The sequence below is a fragment of the Solanum tuberosum genome, unplaced genomic scaffold (assembly GCF_000226075.1).
Source record: "Solanum tuberosum cultivar DM 1-3 516 R44 unplaced genomic scaffold, SolTub_3.0 scf00035, whole genome shotgun sequence".
In the NCBI taxonomy this organism is placed as follows: Eukaryota; Viridiplantae; Streptophyta; class Magnoliopsida; order Solanales; family Solanaceae; genus Solanum; species Solanum tuberosum.
In genome coordinates this window covers 243,523-262,926 of record NW_006238963.1, presented here as the reverse complement: position 1 = coordinate 262,926, position 19,404 = coordinate 243,523, and the positions used below count along the sequence as shown (strand labels likewise).

Below are 19,404 nucleotides of genomic sequence, written 5' to 3'. Positions count from 1 at the left end.
TTTGGACAACTTCAAAAACATTTTAATTATTCATATCTATTCAGATCATCATTAAGTGATTGTGATTTTTTAATTTTTATATAATACTCAAATAAATAAATTTACTAACTAAAATTATGATATTAAATCAAACCATATTCTGAGTTAAATTTTTTGCCCCAAGTCTACACTAATGTGTAAGTGAGGTTCTTTTCTGTTTGATTAGCATTTTGTTTTGTTTTAATAAAATATGATATAATATTTCTTATTAGCACAAAATATATTTTTCTTATTGAAATGTTTGGCTTTTACATGGTAGTAGTAGATTCTGGACACCTTGCTGGATTTTGCACTCATAGAGTGGTTTGACCAATTTGATTTTATTTCCCCCACATTTTAAATTTTGTGAAATTTCATTACTTGGTCAGAAAATAATTTTGGAGTGAAAAATAAAATAAAATAAAATAGTGTAATTAAGACGGAAAAATTAGAGAAATGGACCTAAAAAGGAAATAAAATATAAAAGAAAAACAAAGCCTTTGTTTCTTTCTCTATACCCTGTGGTATCATACAATAGAAGAACATCATATTGAGAATCAATTCGATCGCTCGTTTCCTGGGGTTGTCAACACATTTGATTCTTCTAAAATCCATTTTGGGGTATTTAAAAATTAATTTTTAAGTGTTTTTCTGGTCCAATTTTTGATAAACAACTAGGAATATACCTAGATGATCAAGAAGTTCAATGGTAGTTATTGATTTTGAAGGTTGGATAGGTAACTGTGCAATTCCTTTCTGGGTTTTTCTGAGTTTTGTGAGTAGTTTAATGGGTCGAAGTTGGATTTTTGAATTGTGAGTGATATGTTGGATTTTAGGATAGGTGGTAAAAGGGGGGCTAGGGTTAGGGTTTTGTGTTGAAAGGTTTGAAATTTGGGGTTAGGTTATATTTATGAGTTGGGGAAATAGTAGGGTTCAGATGATGGAAGAACATGACCTTGAAGAAGGGGAAGCATGTTATTACAACAAGGATGATGATGATACAAGCTTTGACCCTGATATAGCACTCTCTTACATTGTAAGAGTTCTTTTTGTTTCTCCTATTTGTTGAATTCATTTTCAAAATCTAATAGTAATATTTTTGTCTCCTCAAAACCCTCATGTTTTTGAGAATCAGTTCATGAAATGCTTAAGGAAGTTGGAGTTTGTTATTTTATAGTTAAAATCTGGTTTCATTGTCATTGTTCTGGGTTAAAGATTAGGCTTTTTCTAATTCAAATTGATTATAGATGGTTCTAGGATTCTGTAAAGAATGTACTGAATCAGGTAAATAATTATGGTTGCCTTAAAGGAAAGAACTTTTTTGGTTTGGGAATAGAACTGGAGAAAATGAATATCATTGGAACACTGCTAAAAATGTTGCTTTCAAGTTGTACTGGTGAAACTTTGGACCATTTCTGCTTAGTGAAGTGTGTAAAATAAGAAAAGAAAAAGAACAAGAGATTCTCTTTCAGACTGCCTCCCCCCCACACTGCAATAATAATGAGGTTGAAGTGTATGTTACATTATTGCCATTGATTTTACAAAACTGTTTGTTTTCTGTGTGAAGGATGAGAAACTTCAAAGTGTCCTGGGTCATTTTCAGAAAGATTTTGAAGGAGGTGTTTCTGCCGAGAATTTGGGTAAGTAGGCTGGTAACAAGTCCTATTGATCATATATAACAGTTGTAAATCTCGAGAATAGCTGATTAAATTTCTTTTACTTTTTTTAGGGGCAAAATTTGGTGGTTATGGTTCGTTTTTACCGACTTATCAACGCTCCCCTTCAATTCTACCTCAGCCAAGAACTCCACAGATATCTCAAAATCAAGGCACATCAAGATCGCCCAGCCATTTCGCCTCCGAGGTCTGTTAAAAGTTTGTCTTTAGTTGATACTTGGAGGAAATAACATTTTGTCCATCCCTTTTATCAACCTGGGAAAATTTAGTTTAACTTCTGTTTGGTGGTTGCATTTCTGTCCAGGGACCTCCTCAGAACTCAATGTCTGTGTCTGGTCTTCCTTCGACTAGGAGGAACGGTACAGCTGCTTCCTGTGGTGGTCATACCTTAAATGATTCAAGGGTTCCTTGTGGGGGTGATTCCACAAGACAAGATTCATCTGCTCAAGAATCTAATAAGTTCCCTGCAAAACATGAAGTTTCTATGATTAAGTCACTTTATCCAACTGATCAGAGAACACTCAAACTTCGGATTAGAGTTGGTTCTGATAAGACAGCTCAGAAGAGTACTGCTTTGCACACTAGTCTTGGACTTATCTCTCCCTCTTCATCGATGGAAAATAGTCCTACTGAGAGTGGTGAGATGTTGGCCAAGGTTCAAGAAAGTCATAGTGATTCTCCAGCCAACATCCTTCAGGTAGACTTTTCTGTTACATAAAAATCCCTCTTTTTTTCACAGCAAAAAAAAAGAAGAGGACAGTATCTGGTGCTATTTTAATTTTCTTTTTTCCCCCCTTTGTAACAGACTATGACTTCTTTCCCAGTTGCTGGAAGTGTGCTGCTTTCACCTCTCCATGAGAAGTTTTTGACTCTGTCAAGAAATGAAAAACTTTTCGCAGAGAATGAGCATGTGGCTGCTGCAAAGGGTACTAACCCTCAATCTGTCATGTCTGCCAATAGTTCAACTTCCAGGCTGGAAGATGGAGATGTCTTGATCAGGAAGAAAAGTAAATCAGTTGGTTTAAGTGGATATGTTGAGGAACTGAATTCAGAGGTCAGAAATGACACGATGTCCTTGTTAAAGAAAAACTCGGGAATTGAGAGCTTGAAAAACAGGCATTGCTTCACAAATGACCTTAATCAGAGAGTCGTACATGATTTAGTATGTGATACTCATGAATCAGTGAAAGGTGCTGGTGGTGCACCTGAAGCTATAAAAGCCTCAGAGAAGGAAGTTCCTCTGAAGAAAAGGGAGATCAATAGACTTAAAGATCAACTGTTTGGTAGTGATTTGGATAAGGATGACTCGTTAGAATCATTATCTGACCTAAGCGGTGACAAATATGATCACCAGGAAGTAAGAAGTAGATCGGTGGAACTCCAGTTAGAAAGCTGTCAGAAAAATGCTTCTTTTGATATCAAGGAAGGTGGCATGAGCAAATGCAGCAGATCAGTTCCTTCATTTAGAGCTGATTCTGATATATCTGAGAGTGAGAGGGATTCTAGTGGGGCTGTCTCTCTGAGAAAGAAAGCTGTTATGCAAGCTGCAAGCCATAAACTTGACCAACCTAGGATACCTCACACTGAGAAGCAGTCATCTGAAGGCAAAAAGAAATTAACAGAACATCAACCTGGTTTGAAGCCTGCTGCAGATGCGGCAGAGGTAAGAGGGGTTTCTACTACCTTCAAGAACAAGAAGAGTTCTATGAAGGATGTACGGGTGGCTCATGTATTTGATGCACAGTTGAAAAAACCCACAAATCAACTGGGTAGACCTCCAGGTGATAAGTTGAAGAAATCTAAACTGGAGGCACGTAAAGGACGGCATTCATCTTCTTCTAAATCAAGACAGGTCCCATGCAAAAGAGCTGATAGTCATGTGGCATGTGCGACCCCTATGAAGGATCCTTCAGCCATGGGCATACAGGGTGTGAAAGAGCTGACCTCTGGAGCTGAGCCACCAGTTGCTCCTGTCTTTATTGAAGAAGATTGGGTTGCCTGTGATAAATGTGAGAAGTGGCGTCTTCTTCCATATGGTACAAAACCTGAGCAACTGCCTGAGAGGTGGATGTGCAGTATGTTATACTGGCTGTAAGTTTTATGCAGTTTTCGGATCTTAGTCTCTTTTCGTGTTTTATTCAAAGTCTTAGGTCTCTTTTATTAGTGTGTATGTATGCTCCAATACTCTGCCTAGTTATGCATCTTTGTAAATAGATTCTGTATTGCTATAATTTGGTGATGACAAATCAAAATTAACTTTTGTAGGCCTGGAATGAACCGTTGTGACATTAGTGAGGAGGAGACTACAAGAGCTCTGCATGCCTTGTACCAAATGCCCCTGCCTGATAACCTAAATAGCCTTCAAAATCATGCTGGTAGAAGTGCGGCAGGAGTAGTTTCAGCTGATATGCATGGTCTCGGTGGTAGCAGTCAGAACGTGGGTTTCGATTACATGGCTAATGGAAGAAAGAAGAAACATAAATTAAGAGAAACACCAAACACAAGCAGCAATCATGGTCCAATGTTGACCACAAACTCAAACTTGCAATCTGAGCTGGTCAAAAGCAGAAGTTTTAAGAATGTGAACCAACCTGTTGCTGAATCAAATTCAATTAGCAAATCCAATGCACAGATTCCAGTTAAGTCGTCTGAAGTCCTTGGCAAACATTTGAACAAACTGACGGAGCGCATGGCTAATGGTATACCATTCATCTTCAGGCTAGCATTTCTTTCCTGCCTGTCATACCTCTGTATATATTTTTAACTTGCTTCCAATTATAACATATCAGGTGATGAAAAGCAAAAAAAGAAATCCAAAAGGGAGTCCGATCAATATGATCGCAGGGATTTGAAAAAGTTAAAAATCAAAAGTGACCAAGCTTTTGTGGCAACTAGGGAAGTTGTGACCGGTACCCAGGACTACCATGAACGTGGCAATTTGAAGGATACAAAGCCTGGATTGACAGAAAGGTTACAAATATTGGAAAAGAAGCATGGCAACCGAGTCCAGGATTCAAGGGATAGTGGCTCGATTGACGTAAAATCTAATATTGGAAGAGAAATTTCTATAAAGAAAAGAAAATTGAGGGATCAAGACAATTTAATGAATTCACAAAGTAAAGATAATCTCTTGGGTGACAGCGATGGCAATGCAATTGTGGGGGAGGTTAGTGGTGAGAGTGGTTTCAGAAAACAGAAGAAACCCAAGGTGTTTCATTCTGAAAAAAAGGAGCCCAGTACAAGCAAGGGTGAGGAGAAATCATCAAGAACAAGAGGTGCAGTTACCAGAATTGTTCTACCAGGAACCAGGGATTTTCCTATAGATAGAAGTGTAGAGAGAGAACATCAGACAAAGAAGTACCGAGTGAAGGTTCAGTCTCGGTTGACGATGGAAGATATTGATTCATTGAAAAAGGACTTGGGATCTGAACAGTTACCAATGGCTGCCACTTCAAGTTCGTCAAAAGTTTCTGATTCCCGGAAACGTAGAGTGAATCACCAAGTGAAAGGCTCTCCTGTAGGGTCCGTTTCCTCATCTCCCATGAGGATGCTCAACATGAGTAAGGCTTCACCTGCAAGAATGGAGAGTTCAGGGAAAGATGATGCTAAATTGGATGACATTGGAAGTCCAAGAAAATATTTGGATAGGGACGGCGATTTTGAGAGTGATAAATGTAGGGTCTTGATAAAGGGGAAAAGACCAGGTGTTCCTCATTCGGAGGTTTATGAAAATTTTGTGCTAGATTTTCAGGGTAATGATGCCAGGGAAAAAATTGAATCATATGGTATACATTCTTCCGACTTTGGAAATAGCCATATGTGTAATAATAATGTTGATGTTCTGGAGCAATGTAGCCCTTACATGACTGAAAAGCGTGCTGCATATTGCTCTGATGGCAAGGGTAGATTGAGCAAAAAACACGTTTCTGTGCTTAACGAACATAAATCTGCCAAAGATCCTCCTTTGCAAAATAAGGAGAAAGACTGGAATACTGGATTTAATACTCAAAGGGTAGAAGAGAACATATCTGATCAACTGGGCAGCAAGGAAGTCCTGAATTCAAAGATTGACCCTAATAATCTTGACTCTAGTACTAAATCTTTCAAAAACAATCAGAAAGTCAGCAAGAAAGATCCCACACATTGTAGTGACAGCAGTAGAGAGCTCCGATTGAAGCATGATGGTGTTGGGTCAACCACAAAGTTGAATAGTGTATGTGACTTGGAAGGAAAAGTTCTTACAAAGGAAAAACTTCATCAGGAAAGTGATGCTCGATTTGCAACAAATGGTAGATCAATTCAGACAGAATCCAGGGACCTAAGGTCACAAGTTGGTGCATATGCTGAAGATCAATTAGGCACATCAGTTATTAAGAGCAAATCTGCTTCAGGTGCCCAGAAAGGAAGTTTTAAAAATGTAGGGATAGCTAATTCTTCTGTAAGTGCCAGAGTGTCAACTATGCTAAAAGATCCTGGCATTGGTGTGTGTCAAAATGCGAGTCACAACAGCATGGGCCGGTTGGAGTCTGATCATTGTGCAGTGCAGGAACCCAGTGCTCCTACCCCCTCAAAAAGAGAGTCCTCCAGTCAGACTGCTTCTATTATCTTGACAGAAGCTGAAAAGCTTAGAGATACTGCTGATCGTCTTAAGGTTCTACTAATATCTCTTTTCAACTATAGCTCAAGTGGAACTTGTTACTGGTCTATTTTCTAAAGCTAGTTTCTTTTCTGCTTTGTTAGCTAGTTGAGTTTATACTGAAGAAATAAGGAGTCATTCTCCTTGTATACCTATGTGTGCAGTGTATGTATTTGTTTCCTAATTGTTGAAGCTACTTGCAGAACTCTGGATTTCATGCTGACTATAATCATGGCTATTTCCAAGCGGCATTACTGTTTCTTCAGGGTGCTTCACATTTAGAAAGCTCAAATGGGGAAAGTAGCAAATCTGGGGAGATGAATCAAATACAAATCTATAGTAACGCAGCCAAACTTTGCGAGTAAGTGTAACTTCAATCTCTACATATCCATTGAATATGTACAATTTTTAATAGCTTCAATTGTACATATCCGTTAAATAGCTTCAACAATTGAATATGTACAATTTTAACTAGCTTCAATAATTTTTAATAGCTTCAACTGTACACATCCGTTAAATATACCTTTTCGTAAGCACTTATTTAACATCTTCTCTGTTGGGAAAATTTCCAAACTCGCGGCTCCTCAAATCTGTAACTGATGGTTTGTCTCTTGGTTTACTGTTTGGCTCAAGGCCATACCGTTTTATAAAGAACCTCTGCCTTACCAAGTTGTTACTTATTAGAAACTTCTGTTCATTTAATCAATTGTTTTCCTGTGGAGTGCTGCTGAATATCCTAATGTTCAGATATTGGCATGACTCTTTTCTGCATAGAAACTGGTTTATTGAAGATAAAGTTGAATATTCTGTGTAAATTTTTCTATATATGGTTAAGCAAGTCTGATTAGTTTCAACTATCTAGTTACTTCTTGTTTGATGGCTGTTCTTTTCTCTGGCTGTGTAATATATACTTATAATGTTGCAGAGCTTGTGCACTTGAATACGAGAAGCATGATGAAACTGCCACTGCTGCTTTGGCCTATAAGTGTATGGAGGTTGCATACATGAGGGTGGTAAACTGCAAAAGTATGAGTTCAAGTAGAATTTGGCATGATCTGCATGCAAATTTGCAAGTTCCCCCTCTAGGTATGTTGTTGTCATGAAGTATTGAACTTCAGAGTTTCTTGTCTTGCCGCCATCAAATTTGCAGCAGTTAGCATAATCATATAAGCATCACCTAAAAATGAACAAATACAATGATACACTTAGTAGTCCTCTTTTCTTTTATTTTGTTGTTTTATATCCCACATTCAAAGAAACACCATTAGCTATAGATGGAATGTGATTTTGATTTGAAAAGGATTTTAGTTTAGCAGATATGTGGTTAAAACAGATAACCACCCCCCTCTCTGCCCTGAGAAATTAGATTGATGTATGTTTTTCATCACTTTAAGCCACAAGAGAGATCTGGACCAAAAGCATAAGAAGTTCAATAGGCCTACTGATTTTGTAATTCAACCTTCATATTTTTCCAATTATTTTCAGCGGTAAACAATTCCAAAGTGGGGAATATAAGACATCCTAATTTAACCTTCTTGATTCTCACATGCCCAAGGCTTTGTTTAGCGGTAGAGGTAGTACATCGCAAGATGTGTGGTAGACGCACATCATGAGTAATCTTAGTTGGTGGACCAAGTCTGATATTTGAGTAGAAAAGGATAGAGGGGCAGGCCTCACCCACCAAATTCTGAAGATGGAAATAGTGGATTTCTCAGTCTTAAAGAACAGGTCTTGATTCATGCAGATGCACTATGCATAAAGAGATGTGTATGTGTAAGTGAGACACAGAGGAGAGGGGGCAATGGATGTTAGGATTTTTGAAGCAATCTCATTGATTGAAAATTCTGTTGTATAATAAAGTCTTCAAGCATGAGATCTTGGGGTTTGTCCTATTTTAGTTATTTTGTCCGTGCTTGGCAGTGGGCATTATTGTGATTAAAAAAACTGATTTGCAAAGAATGCTTAGCCACAATTCGGAAGCTGCAGGAAAAAATAATTAAAAGGAGGAAGGAATTGTATGAAGAGTGTCTTTGGCTATTATTTGTCGCCTTGATTAACATATCTATGTATCTCTGGATTCATGGTTTATAGCAGTCTAGCTTTGTTTTAATGGAGGACTGTTAGCTTTTGCATGATTTTCCCACTTGCAAGAATATGCTCTAGAATCTCTGTGATTATAATGTGATTCTGGTCCAAAAATTCTCGATAATGTGTAGTTGTCTCATCATGTTAGTCCATACTTCTATTCAGGCGAATCTCATTCACGTGAATTTCTACTTGAATTTGGATATATTTTAGCGTATCTAGTGTGTATAATGTGATTCTGCTTCAGATATTCTCGATGGTATGCAGTTGCGTCATGTTTAACCCACACGTTTTATTCAGGTGAATCTCCTTCATCTTCCGCATCTGATGTTGATAACACAAACAATCTAACAGTGGCAGAGAAGACTGTTTTATCAAAAGGCAGTGGTTCTCATTCTGGAAATCATGTTATTGCTCCTCGAAACCGTCCTAGTCTTGTTCGCCTGCTTGACTTTGTAAGTGGACTGGTTTATGATTTCAGACATATCTGTACTAGTTCACAGTTTTGTTGGATATTCAAGGGTTCTTTTTCCTTTTGTACGTCAAATGACTGCTGAATACTGGAGGAGTCAAGGGATTTCTTCCTTTGATTTAAGTTCTTGTATTTTTTTTGTGTTAGCTACCCATTTCTGTAGGTTAAGCAATTAAAATGATGTAAAATTTTGCAGACAAAGGATGTAAATTCTGCAATGGAGGCATCTAGAAAAGCACAGATTGCTTTTGCAGCTGCCATAAGCGTTGGAGAGGCAGAGAATAAGGACGCTTTCGTTTCAGTTAAACGGGTTATTGACTTCAGTTTTCAGGATGTAGAGGAGCTAATACGTTTGGTGAGGCAAGCTATCGAGGCAATTAATCATAATGGTTTCGGTGACAGTCGAGGTTAAATCAACCATGTAATTTATGTGGTTCTCCATTCACAAGCAGGCCCTTGGATATGGGAAGGAAGTGAGGACCTGCGTTGCAATTTGGTGAAGAGGCATGCTGTTAAGTGTGTTATATTCCTGTACATGTGTACAAAGTGGGATTGATTTGCTATTTCATGAAATTTTGAGAATTCAACTTTTTGGTATATGATAAGGGCACAGATGCTCAACCTTAAAATTTACAGGTTGGGGATGAGGTGTATAAAGTTTCAACTCTTCAAGGAAAAGATTCGGAGTTCACTTGAGATCCAATTTTGAATATTAGGTTCTTTTGGTTGGGAATAGAGCAAAATAGGAGTTTGGATATTGAGAACATTAGTTGACATATCTAAGTAGACATGAGTTTCAATGTAGTCCCAATGTTTCATCCTTTACTAGAGGACTTGGATCCTTGGGTTGCCGTATATAACTTCATTTTTCCTAATGGAACATAAGGCACAATTTTGGTGGAGGAACTTAGTGGAATTACTATGTTATCCGCCATTATTTCTTTTTACTCCTTTCTCTTTAAATTTTTTTATCTGGTGAAAATATATAGAAAAAAGTCACTGATTCTGCCTCACAAATTTGTTCTATGTACTTGGCATATTACTAAAGAATCTGCCGAAAAAAGAGAAAAAGAAAAGAAAAAAAGAGGGGAGGAGATCGTTACAGAATTGCATCTTTTGGTTTGTTAAAGAAAGGATTGGAAAACATGGAGTTAATCACTTAATTCTGCACGCCTGTAATCATCTTATCAGCTTTTGATCTCTTTTCTAAATGAGCCAAGAAAGTTGGGTCTGTGGGTCATTTTTTTTGACAGCTTGGTATCCGTTAGATCTGTTGATCTTAAAAGAACGTGCTGCAGAAGAACTTGAAGTATTGCTGTAAGTTGTGCCATATTACCTTTCCTTTGTTAGGATTTATGAAGATTAAACTTGAATTTCTTTTCAACTGATCTTATTGTGGGGAAATTGCAACAGAAAATCTGTTTAGTACAGTAAATGAATTGGGAAATATGTTCCTCCTGAGACACAGTCAAACTTGGTTGCTCCTTGTGTTCCAGAAAGGCATGCCAGGTAAGTCTATTATATGTGGTCCTTTACTCTTTTCACTAGATGTTGTGTTTCAAGTTTGTAGCCTGCTTAGATAACAATGAACAATTGAATCTGTGTTGCGTGCCAGTAAAAGCTTGCTTCACCGATGACTGACTGCAAATGCATTATTTTTGAAAAGGGATTTTTTTTTCCATAAGGTTCACACCAAATGCGTGATAATTTTATTCAGGTACCTATAGCCATATTGGGCTTAATTTTGTTGTCTTTCAATCTTTGTAACTTTGTTTTTTATTATATATAATTGGTCCAATCCGGACCAAGTTCAGATTTTTTTTTAAAATTTAAAAAGGTACCTATAGTTATATTTCTGACTTGATAGTGGTGTATTTAGATGTCGAGTGGCTATGTGTAGTTGTCTTAATAACTCTTGCTCCTTGTCTAATTATTCTTGATGCAACAAATTTAAAACAGATCAATATGCCTAGTCAAAACTGTTTTAAGCATTTGAGAATAGAAGTTAGGGATGGTAGTTTGTTATATATCAATCTCCTCAGTAGCTTTTGTTTTTGGATTTGATCTAGTTTTGATATTCCATTTGAGCCTTCAGTTTTGAGGGAAAACGAGAGAATTTTGGTGTTCACTAACTGATAACCTTCTATGAACAAGTTGATGGTTAGGCATATTTTGCTCAAGTACTGATAAAATTATGCAATGCAGCATTTTCTGCTCAACCACTGATATAATATAGTTATCTGCACAACAGTTTTTTCCTGTAGTGTTGTGAAAATAAATCCATCTTGGATGACAATATTTGTCGGAAGAGGGGGTGGGGTTAGATCACTCCTGTCAACTCTAGTCTGTCAAACTTGCTTACTTCTATGATGTCCTTGTTCTAATTCCCGGTTATGTGGAGGAAAGATAAGAAACTCCAAGGTAGTTGGAATGGTGATAGTTATAACCCCAGATATTTACCTTGTAAAAGTTGACGTTGTGGTTGCTCTTTAAGTGTCTTGTGCACTGGGAATCTGCATGACTATAAATATGGCTTTGCTTGTGAAATGGTTTTGGAGAATCATTTTTGAAGTGAGTTCTTTGTGGCATGTAGTAGTATTGGGCAGATACGGTAATAGAAATAGGATGATTGGTGAGACTATTATATTCTGTTCACTTCCTGTTGATGTAGTCGTCATATTACAGTGTCCAAGATAGTGAATGATACTGTGGAGGGGATGATAAACTGTAAGGTGGACAGGAAACTGCTGATTTACTGCTTCAGGTATGTACTTTAACATGAGTAACGGAGTATATTCTGCCAGCTGATTTTATATTTGAGGAACCAATAAAAGGCAGCTTCTTTGCATGAGAGTTTAATTGGGCTTACTGGAGATGACCTGGTGCAGAGTCTCAAATTTAGAAGAGAAGGATTCTTGTCAACTTATCTGCTGTGTTTAAAGGAGATGTCACTTTTATGACTAGCACATGTCAACTGAGTCATGCTGGAGCATATTGCTGTGCTGCTCTTTGCTTGACAAGGCGAGGAGGAGAAAAGAATTTCTGCAGGAATTCATCGCGTATCTGCATATTTTAGTGTTAGTACAACACTTTGTGGCTCTGTTATGGCTGGGGGCTGGTCTATAGAGGCCCTTTTTTTCCCTTGAAGAAGCAACTGTTTCATCGGTCAATAACATGTCATAGACAATTTGACATTCCCCCCATTATGGAGATGCGACATCCAGATCGAAGTTGGGTCACAACTGGATGTTAACTTGTAGCATATGTCGGACTGCTTGATTTTAGTTTTAGTTTTAGTTTTGTAATCGTAGCTTTTGCACGTTGGTAAACGTCTGTAATTCGATTAACATCAGGAATTTTAGTTTTAAAAAAATTTCTGATATTCCTTTTTCCTGTCAATGCTATTCTTTTGATTGGCCTGTTTAATATGAACTTTTTAAGTGCTGGAAAGCAGAGGTACAACTCACATGTTTGGATTTTGGGAACTTGTAAAAATACTTGATCACTATGAAGTGAACCCCAAATCAATCCCCCCAGTAGTCTGTAAAATCTGCTACTAGCACAAGGTGAAAATAATATTCTCCTAGTCATCAAAGGCTAAAAGTAAAAAGAAGAGATTCTCAAATCAACAACTGTTGTTTTTTCCTTATTGGGACAAAAAAGTATGTATGGAAGAAAATGTAAAGAATAGCATGCTTTGTCTGAAAGGAAGAAACTCATTAACTCAATTTGGTCAAATGTATCTTTCAAATCCAATTTTACACACCTTTTTCTTCCTCATTTCCAAAAAGCCAACCCCACTACACTTACCCTACACTCTTACCATGTTTAAAAAGATACATTTACTTTTGAAGTTGGGCAAAATTTGGTATGGGTTAAAGGTGTCTTGAGAAAAGGGGGGTGGGGGAGATGAAACAGTCACTAGATTTGGTCTGCACAAATGGGAGACATCAACTTGTAATAACAGTATGGCCCCTACTAGTATTACATTCAATTCCAGTTTCTGCTGCCTCCTGCCTCCCATCAGTAAATGTAGAGGTAATTACCAACTTTGTCTTTTACTTCTTTTTGAGTGAGGCAAGTAGGGACTAGGATTAAGCAATTATAGATTTCTTGCTAATTACAGAAACTCAATTTTATTAAAGTGCATCAGTTAGGGACCTCACACAATAAAATCAGACTTTTACCAAGTACCAACAATTACATCCAGTTCCAGTTCTTTACCCCTTGACAACTGTCAAACTGATTTCTTTTGCAGCCAAGACTATTTTCTACTTCTTTTGGAGTGGATATTTTGTCTTGACATTGTAAATTAGACAATTCTTTCCACAATCATTGCGGGTCTGGATAGGATGGTTCGGATCTCTCCACATATATTTTGGGTTCGAGTATTGGGAATAGAGAACCTTTTGGTAGACAACGTTAATTCTGATTAGTCAAGCCGGTGAACTTTGGTTAGTTAAACTTGAAAAGTTATCTTTAGACAAGTAAATCTTATTTGTTTGAGTTCACCCTTAATGCAACTTAACAGAGGAGTGATCAGTGAAACTAATACACTATTCAATTTTCCCAAAGATATTTAAAAGAAGTAGCAAAAAAGGGAAGAAAGGACAAAAACAACTCAGAATTGTATTCAGAACACAGGATGCTGATGCTATGATCCATATTGAAGGTTGGTGATTGGATGGAAAGGCAATCAATTATACATTTGTATGTGAACATTTCTAAAAAATATAGAATTTGCATGACTGAGAATTTATTAGTTAGGGTCCTACACAATAGCATCAGAGATGCATTCCATATTGTACTATTATGACAGCTACCAAACTGATATCTTTTGCAGCCAAGCACATTTCTTTTTCTTTTGGAGTGGTAGGGAATAGGGAGCCTAATTTGTCTTGTCATGAACTGAATGGTGTAACGATTGTCTCGCTGTTTTCAACATGGACACGGTGAAGTTGAGTTCTGCTTAAAGATGTGGAGTACCGCTGACTAGACAGTAAGACCCTCTAGACCTTACCTTATAGCATGACAGTGACAACCTCAACTAATCGAATGTGTGAGAGGTTGGAGGTGGTGACATACCAATCTTGAAAGACCACTCTTTCGTCTGAAATGCCTAACCGTCACACCAATCATTTGGAGGCAGTATACTGCTAGGTGGGTAGTTTTTCTAGGATGTATGCCTCCTAAATAGTAATAGAGGTATGTGAAGGTAGACTCAAGCTAAGATTACACTCGTGAGCATAATGGTATAAGCCTTCTTGACTGTGAGACTATTGGTTGAACACCATGCACGAGCAGAGGAAAAAGAAAGCAAAATGAATTATTTTTCTCTTTTGGGGAGAAATTCTTTGATTGCATATTGAATACAGATACATGTCTTTCTTATTCCACTAGCTAAACCAAATTCTTACATGTCCTTTTTGCCTATTACAACCTTCTTTTTTGATGTCAAATACCAGAAGCTACGCACAAATTCTCATTGGTTCTTAGTTATTCTTAACAATGATGGCTATTTCATTTAAGTTGTTCGGGTAGCACCATTAGATTTTCAGCAAGGTGTATGTACATGTTCCTGTGGCTCGGATGAGTATTCTTGCTTATATCATCACGAATATAAACACTTCTTTGTTTCTTATGAACATATCATCCCTTTTTTCTTTGCTCTTCTGGAACTGGTGCAAACATAGGTGCTCTCTTCTACGTTGTTTTTCCTTAATTACTGATGGTATCGGGGAAACCAGTGTGTGGGATGCTCGTTTAGCCTCTATATTCATCTCGTTCCTTATTTACCTAGGTGCAATGCGTTTTTAAGAACTTTTTGTATATATTTACAGAAAAAAGTAGCTAAGAAAGAAAGAAAAGACAAAAATAACTCTTATATTAGGAAAGAACTGTACTCAAAACTCAAGATGCTGATGTTATGATCCATATTGGTGGTTGGTGATTGGATGTAAATGCAAACAATTATAGATTTGTGTGTGAGCTGTTAAGGAACTTGCATGACTGAGAATTTATTAAAGTGCATCAGTTAAGGACCCACACAATAATATAGAGATGCACACTCTTACCCTCTATAAGTACTTGACATATTTCTGAATTGTATGCCTAACAAAGCATAGACTTCTACAATCTAGACTAGAAAAAGCCTCCATTTTTCCCAAAAAAAACAAAGTTGTAGTAGTGTTAGAAAATGGCTCCAGTGCCAAGTTTTCCTGTTAAAGTTGGTCACATTGATGATGTTCAAGAACTGAAAAAGATTAAACCATCTTCTATTCCTGAAAGATTTGTAAGAGACATGATAGAAAGACCAAAACTTGCCACAGCTACTACTCCATCTTCCTGTAATCTTAACATTCCTGTTGTTGATTTGTCGAAAATCTCGAATAGCCAGGATTTTCATAATGAAATCATGAAGCTTTCTACTTCTTGTGAAGAGTGGGGATTCTTTCAGGTATGTTACTTGTGTTTACAACATACTGATTACAAAATACCTAAGTTGCTCGGACTCTCCAAAAATGTTGCCGCACTTGTGTCGGATCCTCCTAAAATGCACTAGTTTTGAAGGATCCGACACGCATCTGATGACGTTTTTGAAGAGTCCGAACAACATAGCAAAATACTATAGGCTTTCTAATTTTGTTCCTTTTTATCATTGTTTATAGGTGATTAACCATGGGATTGACTTGGACTTGCTTGAAAAGATGGAGAAAATATCTATGGAGTTCTTCATGTTACCTTTAGAGGAGAAACAGAAATATCCAATGGCTCCTGGAACAGTTCAAGGTTATGGTCAAGCTTTTGTCTTCTCAGAAGATCAAAAACTTGACTGGTGTAACATGTTTGCTCTTGGTGTGGAACCTCATTTCATTAGGAACCCAAAACTCTGGCCAACTAAGCCACTTGATTTCAGGTAACCTTAAACTTCAGCTACAGAAAAAAAGTATTGAAAAATACAACTGTCGGATTAGCAAGTGTAAATTTGTAGGGACCACCTTAGATTGACTACTAGTTTTAAACAAGAAAAGTTCATTTTTCTTGTTATGGTGGTGTCCGGTCAATTTGCGCACACCTGATTGTATACTCTCATCAGCACAGATACTGAGTAACTCTGTAATGAAATAAAGTCTTAGGAAATCATCTAGCGACTAGCGTTGTGTGCATCTATTGGAATATTTTAGTCACACCCTTGAATAGATGCTCAGTTTTCGCTCTTTTTGCAGTGAAACGGTGGACATATACTCGAGAGAGATAAGGAAACTATGCAAGAATTTGTTAAAGTACATAGCAATGAGTCTTGGATTGAATGAGGATATTTTTGAAGAAATGTTTGGAGTAGCTGTACAAGCAGTGAGGATGAACTACTATCCAGCATGTCCTAGACCAGATCTTGTTTTGGGATTAAGTCCCCACTCAGATGGAAGTGCACTGACAGTGTTGCAACAGGGTATATGCAGCAGCTCAGTTGGCCTACAAATACTTAAAGACAATGTTTGGGTACCTGTCCAACCAATTCCAAATGCACTTGTTATCAACATTGGTGATACCATTGAGGTGTGCACTTGTTATGTTTATTGTGCTAATAGCTTATATTTCTAAACGTGCGATGACTACTGAATAATAAAGCCTTTGATCTTTGTATTCGTTTACCACAGGTTCTAACCAATGGGAGATATAAAAGTGTGGAGCACAGAGCAGTGACACATCAAGAAAAAGATAGACTATCTATTGTGACATTTTATGCACCAAGTTATGAAATTGAGTTAGGACCATTGGCAGAATTGGTTGATGAAAATAACCCTTGCAAGTATAAAAGGTACAATCATGGAGAGTACAGCATGCACTATGTAACAAACAAACTTCAAGGGAAAAAAACTCTAGAGTTTGCCAAAATCTATGACAACTAATCCCTATAGAGACACACTATTAACTTAAGATGTAGACTATTGACATAATAATAATGTCTTTTGTAAATTCAGTGGGCAGTTTGTGTACTGTTAATATGGAAAGCTCTCTTTGTATAACCTATACTTATTGGAGTATAACATAATGGAAGCAAAGTGGGGTCTTGTGTTTGGAAATTGTGCACTTTAGTCTTTTTGTTCCTCTTATTGCTTTTCAAAAGGAGCTACTCCCTCCGTTCTTAAATATTTGTCATGTTATATTTTGCACGCTCCTTAAGATTTACATTAATTAGAAGATAATTTGACTAAATTATCATTATTTATTATCCACTCTATTTGAACTTTTTCTCTTTTGCATCATATTAATATCTCTCGGAAAAAGGGTTTAATATATCTCTCAACTTAGTTATTTAAAGTTGATATACCCCTAGTTATAAAAATGGTTCATATATACTTCTTTCTTTATAAAAATGACTCATATATATCTCTACTGTTATAAAAATGGTTCACATATATTCTTTTATCTAATGGAATTGAAAAATAATTTTAAATTTATTTTCCCGACTTTAATTCTTAAAGAGTTCATGTAGGGGTATATGATCCTTTCCACACATGTTTTTTTTACTTCTTTGATTATCAATATTTATGTTTCTTATTCTTATTTTATTTTATTTTTTCTTTAATTCTTTAGTGTAAAAATATGAGATTTTTTTTTTGAAAAGAAGCGTGAATTGAAAAAAGAAAAAAGTAAGAAAAAAATTTAAAATTATTTTCTTCCGTATGTATTGTAATTTATTTTTGTATTTGTAAAAAATAAAAATTAGGGCATATATGACAATTTTACAAGAAAGTTAATAAAAAAATAAATTTGACAATCAAAATAATAAATTCAAATTAGACGTTGAATAAAAAAAGTCAAAAAAATACGTGTGGGAAAGATTAAATATACCCCTATATGAATGTCTTGTTTTCATAAAAAATTTAAAAACTAAATTCAAAATTGATTTTTTTTCACTTCCATTAGAGAAAAAAATGATATACGTAAGTCATTTGTGTAACCATGAAGAGTATATATGAGTCATTTTTTAACGATATCTCTCCATTTTTATGAATAAGGATAAAGTGGAAACAAACAACTAATTATGTCTTGATTTTCTAAAATAACAAACATTATAAATCATCTATTTTTAGTAATGATAACAAGTATCATGTACTCTCTACCGTCTATGTGGGAGCTTCAATGTCACTTTTTCACTATTCTGCCTACAAAGATTCTTAATGAGGAAAGAAGCATTGTAGAATTATGAGAGGAAGGCACCACCACCCATGATTTTCAATAGAATCACTTAAATTCAATAGACAAAACCATTGGCTTTCCATTGTTTAAGGGGAAAAAAATGTCCCAACTTTTCTTTATGACTAGTGGAGGAAGATTAAAGATCCCACTAGGCACTAATATACTACAAGTTGTCATGAGATTTTGGTCAATCCTATGTTCAAAGTTGAAGCTTTAATTTAAGTATTAATAACAAGAAGAAGTGTTGGGTATAGCAATTAGCTAAGTGTCACCATCCTGCTAGTTATTATACAAACATTTTTCTGTTAAATATCATACCTTATAAATATCATAGTGTTGGTGTAATTAGATATCAACTAGTGAAGAGAGAAAAAAAAGTGAAAAATCTATTACTCCCTCTGTCTCAATTTATATGGAATTTTTCACATTTCGAGATTCAAATAAGTATATCTTTGACCATAAATTTTCATATATCTTTTAAATATTTTGAATTTTCAATTATTGTGACTTATAGTACTTTTTACCTAGTTTACAAATATATAAATTTCATTTAATTTTTTTTTTGAAGATTTCATGCGCAAATTCCCGGCCAAACTTAAACTGTTTGACTCTCGAAAAATGAAAAATGTCACATAAATTGAAACATAGGGGGTACTATTTTTAGAGAAATATTGAAAACACTTTTGAATTTGACATAATTTATTAGTTTTGTCCCAAACTATTGACAGTCTTAAAAACACTCATCTACTTGACTAACTAAACTTAGATATACTCCCGATCTGCCACATGACATAACAAGTGGTCTCAAACTCTTATAGGAGCATGGAGCTCTTGATAAAAAATTGAGAGAAGTGTTGAAAACACCTGTAAACTTGGCGAGAATTTAGGGATATATTTCATTCATGTTACAAGATCAGAAGTGTATAGTTAAGTTCGGTTAGTCAAGTAAAGGATTGTTTTAATAATTCTCGCCGAATCTAGGAATATTTTCAATATTTCTCTCTATTATTTTCTTTTGAATTCTTATAAATTGAATCAACACATAACTAGGATTTAGGGAGCTAGAAGGGTGAAATTTTAGCATTTTTGGTCTAAAAAGTATGGAGAATAAAGCAAGTTAGGCTTGGTACAATTTAGCCACAACATATCTAACAAGTTCATCCCAAATAAAGAAAAGAAGAGGAATTTTTTTTTGCCATATTCCACATCAAAGATAAACGAAATCTTCACAAGGAATCTAAACCAAACATATATTCGTAATTAAAAACTTCAGATCTTGACTCTTTTGAATGTGACATTCATCTTGAAAACAA

At 36.0% G+C, this 19,404-nt stretch overlaps 2 protein-coding genes across 8 annotated transcripts; both read left to right on the top strand.

Annotated features, from left to right (window-relative positions):
• The first annotated feature begins 499 nt into the window (after positions 1-499).
• Positions 500-12,279, top strand: LOC102592530 (uncharacterized). Of its 7 annotated transcripts, none has more exons than XM_006342688.2 (14): positions 501-1,054; positions 1,586-1,658; positions 1,748-1,881; positions 1,999-2,391; positions 2,500-3,785; positions 3,960-4,393; positions 4,484-6,345; positions 6,534-6,691; positions 7,256-7,416; positions 8,716-8,870; positions 9,084-10,204; positions 10,301-10,396; positions 10,554-10,604; positions 11,573-12,279. In XM_006342688.2, exons 1-11 carry the CDS (start codon positions 929-931, stop codon positions 9,297-9,299), a joined length of 4,998 nt encoding a protein of 1,665 aa, XP_006342750.1. In that variant the 5' UTR covers positions 501-928; the 3' UTR covers positions 9,300-10,204; positions 10,301-10,396; positions 10,554-10,604; positions 11,573-12,279. The 7 variants fall into 7 exon arrangements, with proteins under 7 accessions (XP_006342752.1, XP_006342750.1, XP_006342749.1 ...); XM_006342687.2 differs by having other exon boundaries at positions 10,503-10,604; XM_006342685.2 differs by having other exon boundaries at positions 10,301-10,604; positions 11,573-11,651; positions 11,776-12,279.
• A 1,411-nt stretch (positions 12,280-13,690) lies between these two features.
• LOC102591514 (protein SRG1) lies at positions 13,691-16,967 on the top strand. The gene is made up of 4 exons (XM_006342680.2): positions 13,691-15,344; positions 15,556-15,803; positions 16,114-16,444; positions 16,546-16,967. The coding sequence occupies exons 1-4, from the start codon at positions 15,084-15,086 to the stop codon at positions 16,795-16,797; spliced, it is 1,092 nt and encodes a 363-aa protein (XP_006342742.1). The 5' UTR covers positions 13,691-15,083; the 3' UTR covers positions 16,798-16,967.
• The last annotated feature ends 2,437 nt before the right edge of the window (positions 16,968-19,404 follow it).